Raw genomic sequence first — 15,476 nt, 5'->3', positions numbered from 1 at the left:
TGCTTTTGCATAGGCTGTCTCCTCTATCTAGAAATCCCTTATCCCCTCTCCATCTGGCATACAAGATAAGGTCTCCTATTACTCTCTCCTTCTCTCCAGCTCCACCCTCTCCCCCACCCGCGGCGCGCGCGCGCGCGCACACACAGACACACACACACACACACACACACACACACACACAAATATAGCACTCCGGAAATGTTTGCTGAATGGAGGCAACTCATTGGGTCAGACAGTAGCCAGCTCCTCCAAGCACTCCTTAAGAAAGTGAAGAGAAAATGTTGAACTTGCTTTAAGCAAGCAGGGCATTTCTCTCGAGTGTATCTTTACGTTTTATGCAAAAGTTGTGTTCTATAGAGATTACACGACATATCCTTGTTTGTTTTAATAAAACATATTATTTTTCCCAAATCTTCAAGTCGATGATCCAGAAAGATGCTCCTTGTTTACTCGTTATCCTCTTAAATTAGCTGTCCTTACCCGCCGCAGGGACCCTAAGCGAGACGTGCCTCTTGTTCCGTGAGCGGATCCTGAAGGAACAGCTGGGTTTCGGCCCCCCGGGGGAGTAGGGGAACAGTGGGGGTGGGGAGGGGGTCCGCAGGCTGGAGGCCTGGCCCCGCCTCTCCTCTCCCCCGCCCGCCGCAGGGGCGGAGTCGCCCGGGCCCGGCCCGCGGGGGCGGGGAGGTAGTCACTGCCGCCGGCAGCTCGCGCACGGCTGGTTCCGGGTTGAGAGGCTGCGCTCGGACCGGAGCAGTGGCCGCTGAGCCGGCAGGGTAAGGGGCAACGCCGGGCAGGGTCTTGGGGCCGGGATCGGGCAGCTGAGCGTGCTCGCACCCCTCCTCTCCTCTGCCACGCACAGCCGCGGCGCAGCTGGCTTCCCCCTTCCCCAGAATTCCCCATCCCAGCTTCTCCCCCTCCCCCCACTGCACCCATCCCGGGATTTCAGCCCCCCTAAGGCCTCCGCCCCCTCCTGGATCCTCTTCTCCCAGCGCTCACCCTTTCAGACTGTCCTTTCCTCTAGAACCTCCTTGCCAGAGCCCCTTCCCTCATACACCTACGACCCCCACCCTCCAGCACCCATCGCTCCGAGTCACCCACTACCTCGAGACCACCTTTCTGGACTCGCACGCCGGCTAGTGTCTACCCTGCACCTCTTCTTCGCGTGCCCCCCTCCCTCCCGGACAGGCCCCCTTCCTTCTCTTGTGGCTGTTACTCCTGCCTTTCGCCACCTGCTCCCCGCACCCATCTCTCGGTGCTGCCCCCGACAGCGCCGCGCTCTCTCAGCAGCCCCCCTGCATCTCAGGGCCCCTCTCCGCCGCCCCCAGCGCCATGGCGTGCAGCCTCAAGGACGAGCTGCTCTGCTCCATCTGTCTGAGCATCTACCAGGACCCGGTGAGCCTGGGCTGCGAGCACTACTTCTGCCGCCGCTGCATCACCGAGCACTGGGTGAGGCAGGAGGCGCAGGGCGCCCGCGACTGCCCCGAGTGCCGGCGCACGTTCGCCGAGCCCGCGCTCGCGCCCAGCCTCAAGCTGGCCAACATCGTGGAGCGCTACAGCGCCTTCCCGCTGGACGCCATCCTCAACGCGCGCCGCGCCGCGCGACCCTGCCAGGCGCACGACAAGGTCAAGCTCTTCTGCCTCACGGACCGCGCGCTGCTCTGCTTCTTCTGCGACGAGCCCGCGCTGCACGAGCAGCACCAGGTCACCGGCATCGATGATGCCTTCGAGGAGTTGCAGGTGAGCAGCCCGGCCGGCCGGGGGCGGGGGCGAGGGCGGGGCGAGGGCCGGGCAGGGGGCGGGGTTAGGGCTGGGCCAAGTCGGAATTGTCATGGGGCGGGGCCGCCGGCAGGGTCAGGGCCCTATCAGAATTAGGACGGGACGGGAACGGGGCGGGGCCGCGGCGAGAGGCGGACTGTTGGAGGCGGGGCCTAGGGCCCTCTGCACCCAGAGGGGTCTGAGACAGACTCTAAGTGGGGGTGGGTCCGTGGTTGGGGAGAGGTCACCCACAGGGTGTTACGGCTGGGACAAATGAGATCAGAGCTGGCCCAGGTACGGGCTCAGGGCAAGGTTGGGGACGGGGAAGGATCAGAGCTGGCAAGAGCAGGGCCACTGTCAGGGCCCATGCGGCCTGGACCTGGAAGCAGGGACCACAAATGAATGCTTCGGGACAAACAGATGGGAATGGGCTAGACAGGGGGCGGGACTGCCATCCGGAAATGGGTCAGGACTATTTGGAGTAGCTGAGGGACCGACTTGGGGCACAATGGGGCAAGACTCAATCAGGTGTGCACCAAGACCTTAGGGGACAGTACCAGGACTAAATTGTGCTGGGCAAGTCAGAGTTAAATCTGAGAGAGAGCCTAAGTTATGGTCATCCCCAAACTTCTGAGAGGATGAGTTTGGGTACCAAGAGGATGAATTTGGCTAGGCCCAGGTGTCTGAGGGGTTAAAGATGGGATCAAGTCCAGATGCTGTAAGAACTATTTTGGGTTTAAACCAGGGGCCAGGTTGACAGTGGGAACAGGACTTAAGATTCAAGATTTGGAAAATAAGACCCTAAGGTGAGGTGATTCAAGAAAAGGGAGGGGGATGGACCTCTAGGAGTCTCCAAGAGCTTTTGATGACCTCCTTGGCCTCATCAAGACCTTTGAAGACTAAATGAAACAGTATATGCAGGGGTAACCTGAGTTCAGTCAGCCTAAGACTATAACTGATCTCCCTCAAACCTTCCCATCGAAACAGACCAACTCCTATTCAACTCTCAAAGCCCTGCTCTAATGTCCTTTCTGTGTAAGCCTTCCCAAGCTCCCCCAGCCAAAAGAGGGAAAAACAATTGCATTAGAGCCACATTTCTGTAAATATCTTCTGTTAATAAGTATGATGTTCTAAAAAGTAGTGTTCCAAGATCAGGTATATTGGGAAAATATAGTATATTATCTCTACCTCCCTTGGAGGATTCTTCATGTACATTTTGCATATTAAAGGTTTTGGAGAAATCTTGTAGCAAACATACCCATTTTACTGTGTTTAATAAAATGGCACCCAAGCTTATTTCAGCCTGGAAGCCTAGAATCTTCTCAACCTAAACTGTTTCAATCCTGCAGTCCCGTTTCTTTGGCCTTGACCAGTCTAGCACACAGTTCCCAAAGAGCAGGGGAAGTCTCTTATTCATCATATCTATGGCCCCAAAGCCTGGCACATCAGTACATATCAGTGAAGTTTGAATAATAAATGACTAATTCTGGCCTGAGCTGGCCCAGACTGTGGAGCCTTTAGAAGCAGAAGATTTTTCACTCAAACATTTTTTGAATATGCAGTGGGCTAACTTGGCAGAGACTGAGCTCCCTGACCCTTGAGATGCTTAAGCAGGAATTAAATAACTACTTTCCCCTATGTTGTAGGAATCCCCCTCCCCCTATGCTTGTACATAAGTCTCTGTAAGTCAACCTGCACTTAGTAGATACTCATGGATGACCCTTGGCCCAGGAGAAATGGTCCCATGTTTACCACCCTCCCCGCCCTGTTCCTTTCATCCCCAAACCTTTACTGACTCCCTCCCAGTCTGGCTCTGTGAGGATGGAGAGCAAGAGTTGGGGGCTCTGGGAGCTTGCACAGGCTGGCATGGGCCCTCCACCTCCAGAGTCTTTTGTGCCAGGCCCTTGTAGCCCCACCTCTCCATCTGCGAGGTCCCATAAACGGAGGAGAGAACCTTTGACATAGCTTGGTGCAGGTTGTGGGGTTTGAAGGGAGTCTGTTTGAAACTATCTGTCCAACCTCATCCTTATAATAGATATGGAGACTGAGGTCCAGAGAGGTTAAAGTAACTTCCCAAAGCCACACTATCAGACAATGAGAGCCAGACTAGAAAGCTCAGCCTGCCCCAGGCCAGATTCCTCCTCCGTCACTCAGCCTCTCCTCTCTCTGTCTGACTTTCTCACTGGAGAGCCCTCTGCCTTCTGAGCCTGGGTTCCTCTGTTTGCAAACCAAGAAGTCAGAACTATTGTGTTTTGGTTTTTTGCAGTCCATTCCATGTCCTGGGGAATGCAGGAGAAATTAAATATATCTTTTCTCCAAATGTTAGTGAAACACTTTTACTCCTGGGTGAAAAGAACAGGAGGGCCACTCACCTACCTTCTAGTATGTACTGTCCTGCGGTCAGATAGTCTTGGGTTCCAAACCTTCCTTCAGCACTGCCAGTGTGTGACTCGACAAGTCCCTTCATGTAAGCCTTGATGCTCTGGCCGGTACAATGGGGTCACGGCGATTCTTTCCTCCCAGGATTTTAGGAGGCTGACCTGAGGTGGGCCTGCTGTTTGCAATGCTTGGCACAGGGCAGGGGCTGGGTCAGCATGCATTCCCATCCCTTCTCCTTCTACCTGAGAGAACTCATGTACCCAGCTGGGCAAATGTCCAGACCTGCCTTCCTTGCGAGAGAAGGAGGCCTTGCTTCGGTGCCTCCTTCGGGCTTGGCAAGAAGGTGGCGGAGAAACATCCCTGCCCACTGGAGAGGTAAGCTCCTGGGGGAGGTTTGGGCCACTCCCCACCCCACCTGCCTCTCTCTCCTTGTGGGGAAGTGGGGCTCATTCGTTATTTGTCTGCTGGGAATGAAGCTGAGCCTACCCAGCACACCCTCTCCTCTCCCAGCTGCTGGTGGTTCTGTCCCACAGTTCCTAGAACCAGGGCTTGGGCCCCTCTCCTGGAAACTAACTGACTCAGAGCTGCCAGGGCCTTGGAGATCTTTTAGTGCAGCCCTCACTTGACAGATGGAGAAACGGCTGGCCAGGAGGAGGGAGGGGACTTTGCCCAAGGCCAGAGGCCAGAGGAGGCTGTGCCTGGGCTCAGCTGGAGTCTCCTCACATCCCACCTAGCGGTTGGCCTGGAGCTTTTACATTTATTATAAATCCTGGAGGTAGCAGAGCAGAAAGGTTAAGAACTCTGGCTTTGTACTTGGGCAGCTTCAATCCTGGTGCTACCATTTTCTGGCAGTGGAAACTCAGAAAAGTTATTTACCATCCCTCATTGACAGCAGTGGGGATGGATTAAATAAGATGGCATTTGCAAGAACTTAGTACTGCATTCAGCACATAGTAAACACTCAATAAATGACAGCTCTAGCATGTTAGGTCATACTCTGCACTATTGACATTTGGGGCCAGATAAGTCTTTGTGTGCAAGGCAATCTTGTGCACTGCAGGATGTGTAGGAGTATCCCTGGCCTCTAACCACTGGATGCCAGTAGCACTCCCCCCCCCATCCTCCCACCCCCTACCATGCTGTGACAACCAAAAATGTCTCCAGACTTTATCAAATGTCCCCTGGGGTCAAAATCATCCCTGGTTGAGAACCCTGACCTAGAGAAGCCCTAATCGGCTTTCGAGGCTCAGCTCAGAGATCATGTCCTCTGTGAAGCTTTCCCTGACCTGCCAAGCAGAATTGCTTTGAACTTGATTCCAATACTGGGGTCAGATCCTGGCATCATCGTTGATGAGCTCTGTGTCCTTGGTCAGGTCACTTCACTTCTCTAAGCCTCCACCTGCTCATCTATAACATGGGGATAATATGACCTTCCTGGGAAGGGTGTTCTAAGGGTGAGGGATCAAAAGTGCCTGATACTGTGCCTGGCACAGAGTAGTACACAACCATTTTTAGATATCTTTATTGTATCTGACTGTAAAATTAACACAATAAACAGAGTTATATAATGTAAAAGTTAAAGTCCCCCCATAGTCTCACCCTATGGAAAAGCATGATTAGGACTGCTTTGTAATTCTTCAGAATTACACGTGAGTGTGTGTATACATGTGTACATGCGTTCCCCCCTTTTTTTCTTTTCACTGCTAAGCACTGGACCGCAGAGCAAAAGGGAGGGAGGGATCCCCATCTCAGAAGGGTCTGGGGCTTCTCAGCCAATACTCATTGGGCCCTAGCCCACTGCCTGGGACTATACTAAGCGCTTTTGTTATATTACCTCATTTAATCTTCAAAACACCCCGTCAAGTGGGCGCTGTAATTTGCTGCTTTTACAGATAAAGAAACAGGTTCAGAGGAATTCAGGGCCTCGTTCAGTCACCCAGCTGGGAAATGGCAGAGGCAAGATTAGAAGCCAGTCTGACTGGGCCACTCATGGCCTCCAAGCTGCCTCTGAGGGCCAGGTAGTTGTCCCCCCCCCCGCCCCCCTCCCCCACCGACACTGCTTGTCTTTGTATTTCAAGTAGTCAACACAGGGTCAGGCTAAGGACACTGTGCCAGCTGATGCACCGAGGGCAGGTGGCTGGATGTCATCTTGGTCAGATGTGCATCCGGCTCTCTGGCCTGAGACCTCAGCTCCCATGCCTCCAGAGAAGGGATCGCATTCAGTCCCAGCCACCCCCTCCCGGCCTCATGTGACCACTGGAGCCCTTCCCAAGGCCTCTGTCATGCCAAAGGAGACGGTGCTGGATCAGCCTTGGATGGGAGCCCTGATAAGCTGGGCGTGGTGACCCAGAGATGCAGCCACAGGGGGACAAAGAGCAGGGTCAGGGGACTGGGTTCAAATCCTGGCTCCAGCTTCTTCCAGCTGAACGGAAGGTACTGCCTTCTCTCATCCTTTCCCAATGTGGGAGAGTAAGACCCAGACTGTCCACTTGACGTGCAAAGAGGGAGAGAGAGTTGCTGTCTACCCAAGCAGGTAACAGATGCGAAGTCACTTTATTTTGTGCCACGGACAGGGTGTTTGTGTCCTGGGGAAGCAGCCTCTGCCATTACTTTTCCCAGGAGAGGACAGGATTTATGTACAGACAGCAGCCTCCACGGGGGCGAGGCTGGCAGCGAGTCAAACCCAAGGCTTGCTGTTGGCATCTCTGCTTCCCTCCTCACAGGAGGGAATGCCGTGTTCATCCAGGACACCTTGGCTAGGCACAGGCCACAGTGTAGAAACTTGAATTGGTGGCGGGGGTGGGGGAGGGCAGGACATTAATTTTACAGAAAGCAAAGGATCTGGTAGGGAGTGACAACAATGGAAATAAGAACAACTCTAAAAAACCACTTGCCAAAGTTCGTCAGGCACTTGTTGTGTGCCAGGTGCTATTATGGACAGCAACTCCTTTTTCCTTTCCCTACTCCTTGTGTGGGACTGGGGCCAAGCACCGTTTCACAGATGAAGACACAGAAGCTGAGAGGGGCAGTGACTTGCCCAAGATGGAGTGGGTGTGGGAGGACTCAAGACGGACGCAAGTGGGAGCCACGAGCCGGGACTCAGGCTCCAGTCTGTCTGGCTCAGAGCTCACCCTCCTCACCAACATCCTAACTGCCTCAGGGAGCACCCGAGTGGGGAAGGGCGTCAGAAACCACTCAGCTCCATCCTCTCCCTGCCTTACAGAAGGGGACGCTGACTGCTCCCCAGACTCAGTCCAGTATTTACACGGCATCATTTACCCTCTGGACTTTGAGCTCCACTTGGACGCTTGGGATGGGTGTGGAGGGTTTGGAGAGGGGTTCCATCTTGAATTCAGGGATGCATTCAATAATTCCTCCCATCATCCCTCCTGCTGGGGGCAACTGAGGGCCAGGCCCCATGCCGGGCCCAGGAGAGAGCTGTCTCCTCTGTGGTTCTGGGAGACAGGCCTATAAGCTTCGAGGTCATGTCCCTGGCTCCTCTGGCTGTCACGGAGAGTTGTCCAGGCCTCTGTGAAGCTGACAGTTGAGCGGAGTCCTGAGATCAGAGAAGACATTACAGACAGAAGGAATAAACACACCCATGGCCACCATCGCCTGGGTGCAGAGTGCCAGGGGCAGGTTCAATGCTTTGGCTGGCACGGTCACTTAATCAGAGCAACCCTGTGAGGTGGGTCTTAGTGCCCTGTTAACAAGTGAGGAAACCAAGGCTCAGAAACTGGGTCTACTGCCACATAACCAATAAGTGTGGCTGCAACTGGAACTCGGACTCAGGGTCTCAGACCAGGGACAGGCACGGAGGCGAGCAGGTGGTTAGCTGTGGTTGGAGGGAAGGGTGTATGCGGCGAGGCCAGAATGGGAAAGTGAGGTTTGCCCGGCTCAGAAAGGAGCAGGCCACCATCCCCCACTCCAAGGAGCTTGGATTTGTTCTCGAGATGCTAGGGAGCCAGGAACAGGTTTGAGCTGGTCGCTGGGGTCTGGTCAGGTCTGCATTATGGGCAGTGTGCAGTTGGAGGACTAGGAGAGCCTGGGGGCAGGAGGAGCAGGCCAGAAGGCCTTGAGAGAGACTGCAGTCGGTTGGGTTGGTTGGTTGGACCGGGAGGGCCGGGGCTCAAAGAGAGAGGACATACAAGAGTTCAGAGCTGTCAGGAGAACAAGAGCATCAGGAGTTCTAGGCATAGGGGAGGGATGGGGGAGAGGAAGAAGGAGAGGCAAGTTCAGTTTGCCATGTTAAGATTTCTGGCGTCCTTGGGTCACGGCAGGAGAGGCAGCAATACCGGAGCTCAGAGGAGGGGAGGGGCCTGGGCACCTGCTTGTGCTGACCCCACCCTGGCCCGGTGGCTCTGATCCCCATTTTACTTATTAGGCTCTGAGAAGTGGGCCCTGAGCGCGGAAGAGGTGATCTGCCTAAGGTCACACAGCCGGGATTCAAACTTCAGGTTTTTCTGATGCCAGAGCTCATGCTGTCTCCCCTGGGCCGCTCGGCTGGGTGACAGGGGTGAGAAAGGTCCCTGAAGCCGACAGGAGACGGCTTCCGGCAGCAGCTTTGTTTTCTAGGCTGGGGTGACCCCACGGGAGGGGAGGTCTGGCCTTGGGAGCATATGAGCCCTGGCTCTCTGTCCTCCCTACAGTTGCTGCCCCAGTCCTGGCCTCTCCAAACCTATGGGAGCCCAGAGCCTCTCAGCTGACATTTGCATAATTGTCCACCAGCCCTGACTCTGCTCCCTGTTCAGTGGAAGGGGTACAGAGATGTGGCTCTGCCCTCTGACGTTTGTCCCTCCTGACTCCCCCCTGCTCTGATGGGGCCTTCAGAGTCCACCTCCGCCAAGCTGACCCTCAAGGGCTCCTTCACCTCCTACTCGGGCCCCAGCGAGCCCCGCTGGCCTTTCCAGCTCGTGACTCCACCCACCTGTCCATACCTAGCTCCCATCATCCCCAACTGCCCCCCCCCCGATTTCCTGCACACCACCAGGGGTGCCCCTACCCGACTAGTCTCTCCACCTGGGATGCTCAGGCCCCACCCAAGAGATCTGAAGGAACCCTGCCCATCCGTCCATCTTCCCTGGGCTTTCCATCAGAAATAAACCCTCTCCTGGCCGCTCTGCCAGTTCTGACTCCCTATTTCGCATGTAATTGGGATGATTATGATGAGAGTGACAACAATGAAGAGTGACTGAATACATCCTGTGCGTCCTGTCAGGTTATGAATTAAGTGACCTAATCCTCCCGACCACGGAGCCGGCACTGGTATGAAGTTGCACTTTACAGATTTGGAAATGGGGCCATGTGACCTTAGGCAGGCTGTCTGACCTCTGTGCGCCTCTATTTCCCCCTCGGTGAGACAGAAATGATAAAGGCACGAACCTCATGAGGTTGTTGTGAGAATTAGGTGACCTGTGCCCCGTGAGCCCAAACCTCGCCTCTGCCCTTCTCCAGAGCTATAGTCCTACCACTCAAGAGTTTATCAACAGCTTCCTGTTTTCTGTCTCACTTCTGCTGGCAGTCAATTTTCTGGTTGGTTCTCCTCTGTCAAGCTGTGTGGCCGTGGGTCAGTCAGTCCTTTTCCTCGGACCTCGGTTTCCTGTTAAAGAAATCCGGAGGGTTTGGCCAGATGGTTCCTGGTGCTCCGCATCTGTGCTGAGACAGTAGCCACTGGTGACATGTGGCTATTGAGCACTTGAAAATGGGCAACCCAATACCTCCGTGCAACTGGGGAACTGAGTTTCAGGTTTATGTAATTTCAAATCATTTTCATTTTAATAGCTACACGTGGCAAGTGGCTGCTGTATTGGACAGTGCAGGACAAGACTGAGAGATAAGGCTGGAGAAGCAGTTGGAGCCAGTGGTGAAGGCCTTGAGTGCCATGCTCGGGCTTTGTGCCCGTCTTCCCAGACAACATGGAAATTCTGCAGTGGGGTATGGGGGAGAAGCATGGACAGATCTGTCCCGTATAGCAGTCACTCCAGGGGCACTTGGAGAATGCAGGGGCAGAGAAGAGCCTAGGGTCACAGTCCAGAAAAGCAGGGGTGAAAACCAAACCAGACGCAGTGGGTGTAGAGAGGAGAGAACAGATTGCAAGCCAAACCTGATGACTGATCGCATCGGTTGGTGGACAGTGGCAAGGATGACTATTTGATTTCTCGCTTGGATGGCAGTGGGGGTGGGGGCGGCCTTCACTGAGATGGGCCCATGGGAAGAGCAGCAAGTTTGGTCTCTCCTAACCCTATTCCAGCATTCTCTGCCATGGTAACGTGTGTGTCCCTGTCTTCCCCCAACTCATGTGCACCCTCCTGAGGCATCATGGGTTGGGACTTGTCCCTCATCCCTCTGCCTGTTGCTGCCACAGCACCATGTGGGCCCAAGGAGGCCTCCGCACGGGTTTGGAATGGGCAAAGGAGCGTTCCATTGTCCTGGGGTCCAGGAGGAAGGGGCAGGCCTGTTCCCCTTGTTCCTCAGCCCTGGAAGCAGGGAGTGATTTGTCCAAGTTCCTGGGGTGCTCTCCGCAATGTGAGCAACTCTGCCTCCAGAGCAGTTTTCTGAGACTCTGAGAAGCCGCTTGGGGAGCTGAGTCTCATGTGGACCCGAGTCGTAAGTGAACCCATGAGGACACCAAGGCAGGGGATCGGCGTACCCGGCTCATCCCTTTGATTATCTGCGTGTTAACCACATCCCAAGCCGGCCAGACCCGGGGCTGTCAGGAAGGGCCCAAGGAGCGATCATTCTTCGCACTTAGGTGAATGAGATTTGTCTGCTCCAATGACTCAGATGCGCATGGACCTGTTAGGAAAGACTCTTGGCCATTCGTAACAGACACCTGACTAAGCAGCTGCAATTAGATGGTACGCTGCTTCTCTCTTGTGCTTCTCTCTCCCATAAAACGTGCCTGGAGGAAAGGCCCCCGGGGCAGCGGTGTGCTGGAGCCAGCTTGCTCTAGTGCCTATGAGCTGACTGTGCCTGGTGACCTCACATTGATCCCTTGAAATCGGCTTTGGTGGGAGTATTTACACCACAGAAATTGGCCAACGCTGTAAATCAGGGCTTTGGGGGGGGGGGGCAGCTTCCTAGCTCACCCCTGAGCAGTGCACCCCGCAGTCATCAGGGACACAGGCTCCTTCCTCCTCCTACCCCTCTGGTTTCAGCTTGCGACTTCCGTCTTTACCCGAGTGCCAGCCATTATGTTCTGTGTGAGCTTTCTGCCATCACAGCCCAGGCCGCTCCTGGCTTCCTGTCCAACTCCTGTTTCCGAGGCTGGCTCTTCCACACCCTGTGGCTGTGTGTCATCTCAGGTGGCACCTCAGAGGAGAAAAGCCTTCCCTGACCACCCTACCCCAACTCCCCCCTGCCCCCCACCGCCCCGCCGTCCCACACTGCTTTATTTTCTCTAGAGCACAGACCATAATCCTTAATTACCTGGTTGTTTTGTTATTTCCCTTGCTAATTATCTCTCTCCCCCGCTACACTGGAGGAGCCCTGTGGGCATGGACTGTCTGTCTTGTTCTCTGCTGTATCCCCCGTGCCTCAACAGTGCCTGGATATAGTAGTTGCTCAAATATTTGTCACGTGAATAAGGGATAGGAAGCAAAGGTAATTTTGTTTTCTGCTTTCTTCCTTTAGAGAGGCATCATGATCATCTTCCCATGTTGCTACCTAGTCTGTAAAATTAGTCAGACTAGATGTTTTCTGAGGGCAATGAGCTGAGTGAGTGGGAGGGAGGTGAGGGTGAACAGGTAAGTCAGCTCCCTGGCATCGCTCACAGTGCAAGGTGACTGGGAAAACTGGGCCCTGCTCAGAGGCTTTCATCCACAAAGCAAACTTCCTTGAGCCCCGTCTTAGTGTCGGGCTGTTGATGCACGCAGGGGGCAATAGAGCGGGGAATGGTAAGGGCCCCCCCCCCGTTGGACTTGGGCTAATATGGGGATGCACTAGGGACAGACAGGAGGATTAGTTACGATACAATGGGCTAAATGCCCAATAAATGCAGACAGCTGGACCTGTACTGGGGATGCGCACCTCAAACCACATTCATTCATTTGACAAATATGTATTGAGCCCCTACTGTGTGCTGAAAACTCTTCCAAACACCGGGGATACAACAAGCTGGACAAGACTCCTGCCCTCATGACAGTCACATTCTGTGGAGGAGACGAACAGTAACACACTGTCAAATAAGTGAGCAAAAGCATCTTGGGCAGCAGAAAGTGCTAGGAAGACCACATAACAGGATGTGGGTGTAGGGGATGATGCTGTACATGGGGTGGCCAGGCAAGACCTCTCTGAGGAGGTGGCCTCTGAGCTGTTATGTTAATGACACAAAGGGACGGGCACCAGAAAATCTGAGTAGAGTGCACTGGCCAGAGGAGGTAGCAAGGGCAGAGTCAGGAGGCTGAGACCAGCCTACCATGGAGCAGCAGGAAGAAGGCCGCTTTGGCCTGATGGGAGTAAGGGGAGAAGGGCGGTGGAGACAGCCGTGGGACTAGCGTGAGGCGCGACATTGAAGCAGTCACCCCCAAACTCAGTGATCGAGATGGAGAAGACTTAATGCAATTTTTTAAAAAATCAACATGAAAGCAAAAAGCCCCATGATGAACAAAATATCAACATTTTAAACAAAAAACCAGATCACTAGCAGTGTCGTGCTGAGCTATCCTGGAACCTGAGGCAAAGGAAAAGTCAGTACTGCTGATCCTGTCCTTATCTGAAGTTTCGAGATGTTGTGTTTTATGGATTTTTTGTCGCTGTTTGTCACGGGCGTCATCACTATGGAAGACGTGTCACCTCATCTCGAGATGATGGTCTCCAGAACCAGACTGCTTGAGTTCCAATTATGGCTTTACCCTTACCTGCTTAGCTGCATGCTTTCAGGCCAGTTTCTTGACCTCTCTGTACCAATTTTAACGTCAAAAAATGGGGCTAATAGTGCCTACCTCTGTGTCATTCCGAGGATTAAATGACCCAATGCAAGCAAAGGACTGAGGACAGCGCCTAGCCCACACTGGACCCGTTAGCCTTAACAACGGGCCTTGGTACCCACGGAAGGATTCTAAGCGGGGAGTGTCTGCCGGCAAATCAGGCTGGGGCAGAATGTATGTGGAGGCGGGTTGGAGACAGGAAGACCACAAGCTCCTAGGATGGCTAGGGAGGCGGCTATTGCAAAACTCCAGATGAGAGATGGGAAGATGAAAGCAGCCTGGATATTGGGAGACTTGGGGGTTACTGAGCTGTGCGGGGAGGAGGATGTTGGGCCAGGTCTGGGGAGCGCGACGGCGGTCGGCCCCGGCTCTGGGTCACCCATCCCTGCCTCTTGTTCCAGAGGGAGCTGAAGGAGCAGCTTCAGGCCCTTCAGGACAGCGAGCGGGAGCACACGGAGGCGCTGCAGCTGCTCAAGCGACAGTTGGCAGAAACCAAGGTGAGCCAGGCCTGGGCGCAGGGGCGGGTCCTGCGGGGTGGGCGGGGCGTGGGGCGGGGCCGTCTAGGAAGAGGGGGCGGGGCGTAAAGGTGCCAAACGTATACTGAGAGGGGCTGGGGTGGCGGGTGTGGAACGGAGGCTGGAGCGCACCTGAATGTAAACGGGACAGGACCCATTCCCAGGACTGAGGGCAATGATTTGGGCTGGTGCCTGGCTTTAAGGGTGGGGCTCTTTCTCCCTTCCTGCCCTGGGTGGAAGGTGAGGTGGGACCAGGGACCCTCAGGAGAACTCCCAGTCCTGCAGGGCTGGGAGAATGTACCTGGTCTCTTTTTCCTCTCGCCTTATTAAACACGCCCACCCAGGGGCACCTGGGTGGCTCAGTTGGTTAAGCCTCCCACTTGGGTTGAGGTCGTGATCTCATGGTGAGTGGGCTTGAGCCCCAAATGGGGCTTTGGATTCTGTGTCTCCGTCTCTCTCTACCCCTCCCGCGCTTGTGATCAGTCTCTGTCTCTCTCTCTCTCAAGTAAATAAATATTAAAAAAACAAAACCACGCTGGCGCATTGCCAGAGGAGCCAACCCTGAGTATGTGCCCTCGAAGCCCTCCTGATGATTTGTGACCCAGCCTTTGTATCATCCCCCCTCTTAAACTCGGACACTGGGCCAAACCCTCTAGTCTCTGGCTGCGGTGGTTTGAAAAGAAAGGCTTCTTCTTGACCTGAGAAGGAGGCCCTGGATTCTGATCCAGCCACTAACTCACTGTGTGACTTTGGCTAAACTGCATACTCTTCTGGGCCCCCAGTCTTCCCATCTGTACAATGGAGACTCTGCCAAGGTCTTCGCAGCCCTGAAGTTCTAGATCCCGTGGGCTCCCTCTGAGTTCCCCCCACAGATGTCTCACCAACAGGACAAGGCTTGCTTTGATTTCTGCCCTTTCTGGGACCAAAAACTGAGGGCCCAGGCCCAGCTGCTAACCTCTACAGTGATTTCAGCCTGGCCCCACTCACTAGCAGGGGTGCAGCTGCCGGCAGCAGCTGGAGCAGAGCCTTAGGAATTTTCTGGGCCGCTGAGGGGTCAGCCTGGGGCCCGGAGAGGCCATTGGAGATCCAGATCTGTGCCTCAGCTTGGCCACCAACCCGTGTGGGGTCTTGGGAAGGTCACGACAAACATTTCTTCAGAGAACATTCTGGACTGCCTGCAGGCAGGACCCTCAGCAGGCAACAGATGAGAACAGTTAGAGGACTCTAGCCTATTTGCCGCCCACAGCCTCAGTTTCCCCATCTGTCCGGTGGTTCAGCACCTCTCAGGTGAAGAGAAGCTAATGGAAGCCTCTGTGTGAATGAGAGCGGAATATTATGGTCTGGTTTTCCCCCCAGCAATCTCTTCTCTCCACTCCCCATTGTTTTTCTCCACTGACCTTTTCCTCCCCTGCTTTCCTGTCCATCTGTCTACCTCTGGGGGGTCCTGTGGGGCCAGCTCCCCCTCCAGTTCCCCCAGCCCTGCTTCCTGTCTGGACTGGGGTGTTTATACAAGAAATGCCTATGGATGCTTTGGAGGTCATATTTCACCTGGTGCCTGACTCGGCTTTCCTGCAGAGCTTGCCCCTCCAGTGGCCCAGCCTGAGGGCCTGTCTGATCTCCCTCCCCAGGCCCAGTGTTTTCTTTGGTCGGTCCTGACCAAGTGACGCATTCTTGGCAGGGTATTTTTCTGAAGCAGCCCCAATTCCTCCAAGCCCCAGTGGATTCCCAGGGATGTGGTGGGCTGGGGTAGGGGCTACTTTCCCAGCCACAGCACCAGAGGGACTGGGGGTGGGGTGGGGGTGGCTCTGCCCTAGAAAGAAACTAGAATGAATGGGGCACACCGGTTGAGTGGAACCTTTCTCTGTGCGGGTAATTGTGTTTCCCATTCATTGTTTCACTG

The 15,476-nt window shown here is 54.7% G+C and overlaps 1 protein-coding gene across 3 annotated transcripts in view; it reads left to right on the top strand.

The window, feature by feature from the left end:
- Positions 1 to 658: 658 nt before the first annotated feature.
- Positions 659 to 15,476, top strand: part of TRIM62 (tripartite motif containing 62) — a 31,039-nt gene continuing 16,221 nt past the window's right edge. The window contains exons 1-3 of one of the 3 annotated variants that reach the window (XM_043578655.1): positions 659 to 773; positions 1,304 to 1,737; positions 13,463 to 13,558. In XM_043578655.1, coding sequence (XP_043434590.1) covers positions 1,330 to 1,737; positions 13,463 to 13,558 — 504 coding nt within the window. In that variant the 5' untranslated portion in view covers positions 659 to 773; positions 1,304 to 1,329. Of the gene's footprint in view, positions 1,738 to 6,401; positions 6,471 to 13,462; positions 13,559 to 15,476 lie in introns of those variants that run through there. The other 2 variants (XM_043578654.1, XM_043578656.1) reach the window with 2 other exon arrangements.

The sequence above is a fragment of the Prionailurus bengalensis genome, chromosome C1 (assembly GCF_016509475.1).
Source record: "Prionailurus bengalensis isolate Pbe53 chromosome C1, Fcat_Pben_1.1_paternal_pri, whole genome shotgun sequence".
NCBI lineage: Eukaryota > Metazoa > Chordata > Mammalia > Carnivora > Felidae > Prionailurus > Prionailurus bengalensis.
Note: the sequence above shows the minus strand (reverse complement) of the source record. Positions and strands in the feature narration are given on the sequence as shown.